General features: G+C 51.9%; 1 protein-coding gene across 1 annotated transcript in view; it reads right to left on the bottom strand.

Annotated features, from left to right (window-relative positions):
* The window catches only part of LOC126498088 (protein zyg-11 homolog A-like), a 29,247-nt gene extending 28,740 nt beyond the window's left edge, over positions 1 to 507 (bottom strand). Inside the window, exon 1 of the mRNA XM_050136439.1 lies at positions 205 to 507. Within this exon, the coding sequence (XP_049992396.1) occupies positions 205 to 507 (303 nt within the window). The remainder of the gene's footprint in view (positions 1 to 204) is intronic.
* Between the last annotated feature and the right edge of the window lie 2,614 nt (positions 508 to 3,121).

Genomic DNA, 3,121 nt, shown 5'->3' with positions numbered 1-3,121 from the left:
GGATGGGGGTCTGAGGGGAGCAGGCTCAGGGGAGCAGGCTGAGGAGACCCACGGGGTGGGGGTCTGAGGGGAGCAGGCTGAGGAGACCCACTGGATGGGGGTCTGAGGGGAGCAGGCTCTGAGGAGACCCACTGGATGGGGGTCTGAGGGGAGCGGCGCCGGCGAAGCGGGCACTCAGTAGGGAAGGGGCTTGAACTCCGGCGCCTCCTTCAGCAGCGCCGAGGACAGGAAGCACGCGGGGGCGGGACGCGGCGTCCACGGGGCCCGGGGTGGGTGGGGGGGGGTGCTCACGAACCCCAGGAAGCCGTCACGACCAACTCGCGGGCCGCGGGGAGGAGGCCGCCCCGCAGCAGCCCTGGGGCGCACCACACGACGGACGGGCGCTCGCCCGGGGACCCGGACGGCGGCCACACTCACCTGCACCACGCAGCGGTCCCGCGCGTCATCCAGGGCGTCGGGCAGGACGAGGGCCTGCGGCCACAGCACCCGGTGCAGGAAATAGACCATGGCTCCCCCGCTCGCGCGAGCCCGCTCGGCAGCGTCACGCCACGGCGCACTCGCGGAGGGCGCAGCGCTGGGCGCAGGGCGTTTGAACCGCAGGCTCGGCCGCCGCGCACTCGCCCGCCGCGACCCCGCCCCCGGCCGCACGGCCAACGGTCCTCGCTCGACCAGCGCAGCCGCGGAGGCCGACCGTCCTCGGAACCGGCTGCCGAGACCGTTCCCACGGTCGCACTCAGGGTTGGATTGGATTTATTTTATTTTTTCTTAAGACAGGGTTTCCACGGGTGTGTCGTCCCGGCTGTCCTTGAACTCACTCTCTAGGCGGGCTAGCCTTGGATTTAGCCACCCACCTACCTTCGTCCCCGCGGGCAGAGATGACAGGAGTGTGCCGCCACCGCCCCTTGAAGTTTGTTTTGTTTTGTTTTTCTGTTAGAAACGGAACCTAGAGCAGTACGCGTTGTGCTCTGGAATACTACCACATCCCAAGTTTTTAAATGCTTTAGCAAATTTAAACGAATTTTCAAAGGTCTTGCCCCTAGAAGTATGACACCAGTCACACTTCGACTCTTAGATGTAAACTATACAAAATATTTTTAGGGGCTGCTTGTAATGAGACCTGGTTCAGCGAGTAAAAGAAGGTGCACCTGAGTACCATCTCCGGAACCCACACAAAGGTGAAAGGGGACAACAGACTTCATACAGCATGCAGAGTCACGCCTGCCTGCACACGTGACACGCACATACAATAACATTTCAAAAATAAAACACAGTGCAGACCCTTTTGCTTGGTTTTTTTTTTTTTTGTTCTTACTGAACTATACATTTTCCTCTGCTCCCCTCCCTCCCCCTTCTACCCTCTCCTGTGATCTCCACACTCCCAATTTAATCAAGAGGTCTTGTTTTTTTTCCCCTCTTTTCTATGTAAATCCATGTAGGGTCCTCTTTGTTGTCTAGGTCAGCACAGACCTTTTTAACAGCGTCAGGGAAGGGGAGTCAAGAGGTTCAGCAGTTCAAGGTCATCCAAAAAATAGTTTGAAACTAGCCTCTACTACATTAAGACCATCTTATTTAATTTAATGTACATATCTTGTCGAGATCCATGCCAAGGCAAGAAGAGAGAAAATCTGGTGCTTACGTGATAATTCTCCCAAGGTTTAAGTCAAGATAGCACAAGATCCTGTAAGGAAAATCCACCCAAAGTCCCCAACTAGATAAAGGAATTCAAATGTTAAAATTAGTTTTCAAGAACAAATGACCAGGAAATACTTGTCTCTCACAGGCTCTTTCTTTTTCAGCCACCCCGGAACTTGCTTTGTGGCTGAAGGTGACCTTGAACTGATTCTCCTACTTCCACCTCCCTGGGTGCTAGGTGAGCCCCAAAAGCCAACCACAAACAGTCCAAACAGTCTTTAATCGTTTTTTGTTTTTGTTTTTTTTTTTTTTACTAAAAACAAAACAAGGAAGGAAATTCGGTACCACGCTTGAGGTCCTCCTTTCATCCCAAGGAAGTGAAGACCCCAGAGAGTCTATAGATGAGGCTGGCTGGGAGGTCCCCAGTCTTTGTAGGAGAAGCTGCAGAATCAACACCAATTCCAGGCCAGCCTAGTCTACTTAGGGAATTCAGCCAAGAGCCCATAACGAGGTCCCGCCTCAACCTAGACAATCACCTGCCACTCCAACATTCTTCTCTCCTCCCATTTTTGGTAACACTGCCAATAAAATAGGTAGAACTGAGGATTTATGTGGGGACCTTCTAGACTAGAAGGTAAAAGTCTCTTAATTCTGCAAGTGACTTCTAAAAAACAGAAGGTACTACAGATGTTCCTTCTAGGCCTGGACTAGTTCCCCACCCCTGCCCCAACAGCAGCCACAGCTTCCCAACCCCTAGGGATTTTTACAGCTCACTGATTGTCAAAAGGGCTCTTGACTACAGGGGCCCTCAATTTACCTTTGCTGCTAGCTGAGGTGTGGGGAAATGGCTGCTAGGTTTCCGTCACTCATCACACTGAAAGAACAGAAACTGCAAAGAAAGCCAGCCTACAAACCACAATCCCAGAGAATTTAGACTACAGCGCAGACACTAAGAGAGACTTACATAGATATAATCTACGTGGGAAGTAGAAAAAGACAAGATCTGAGTAAAGCCGGGCGGTGGTGGCGCACGCCTTTAATCCCAGCACTTGGGAGACAGAGGCAGGCGGATCTCTGTGAGTTCGAGACCTACAAGAGCTAGTGCCAGGACAGGCTCCAAAACCACAGAGAAACCCTGTCTCGAAAAACCAAAAAAAAAAGAAAAGAAAAAAAAGATCTCCTGAGTAAATTGGGGGCATGGGGACGTTGGGGGAGGATTGATGGCGGGGAGGGGAGAGGCAGGGAGGGGAGCAGAAAAAAAAATGTAGAGCTCAATAAATATCAATAAAAAAAAGAATAGTGTATACTTAGATTTATGAATTCCATTGTAAACTGGGCGGTGGTGGCGCAAGCCTTTAATCCCAGCACTCAGGAGGCAGAGGCAGGTGGATCTCTGTGAGTTCAAGGCCAACCTGGTCTACAAGAGCTAGTTCCAGGACAGGCTCCAAAACTACAGAGAAACCCTGTCTCGAAAATTAAAAAAAAAAAT

The sequence above is a fragment of the Alexandromys fortis genome, unplaced genomic scaffold, assembly GCF_014885135.2.
Source record: "Alexandromys fortis isolate MF-2015 unplaced genomic scaffold, M_Fortis_MF-2015_v1.1 scaffold_13, whole genome shotgun sequence".
Classification (NCBI taxonomy): Eukaryota; Metazoa; Chordata; class Mammalia; order Rodentia; family Cricetidae; genus Alexandromys; species Alexandromys fortis.
Note: the sequence above shows the minus strand (reverse complement) of the source record. Positions and strands in the feature narration are given on the sequence as shown.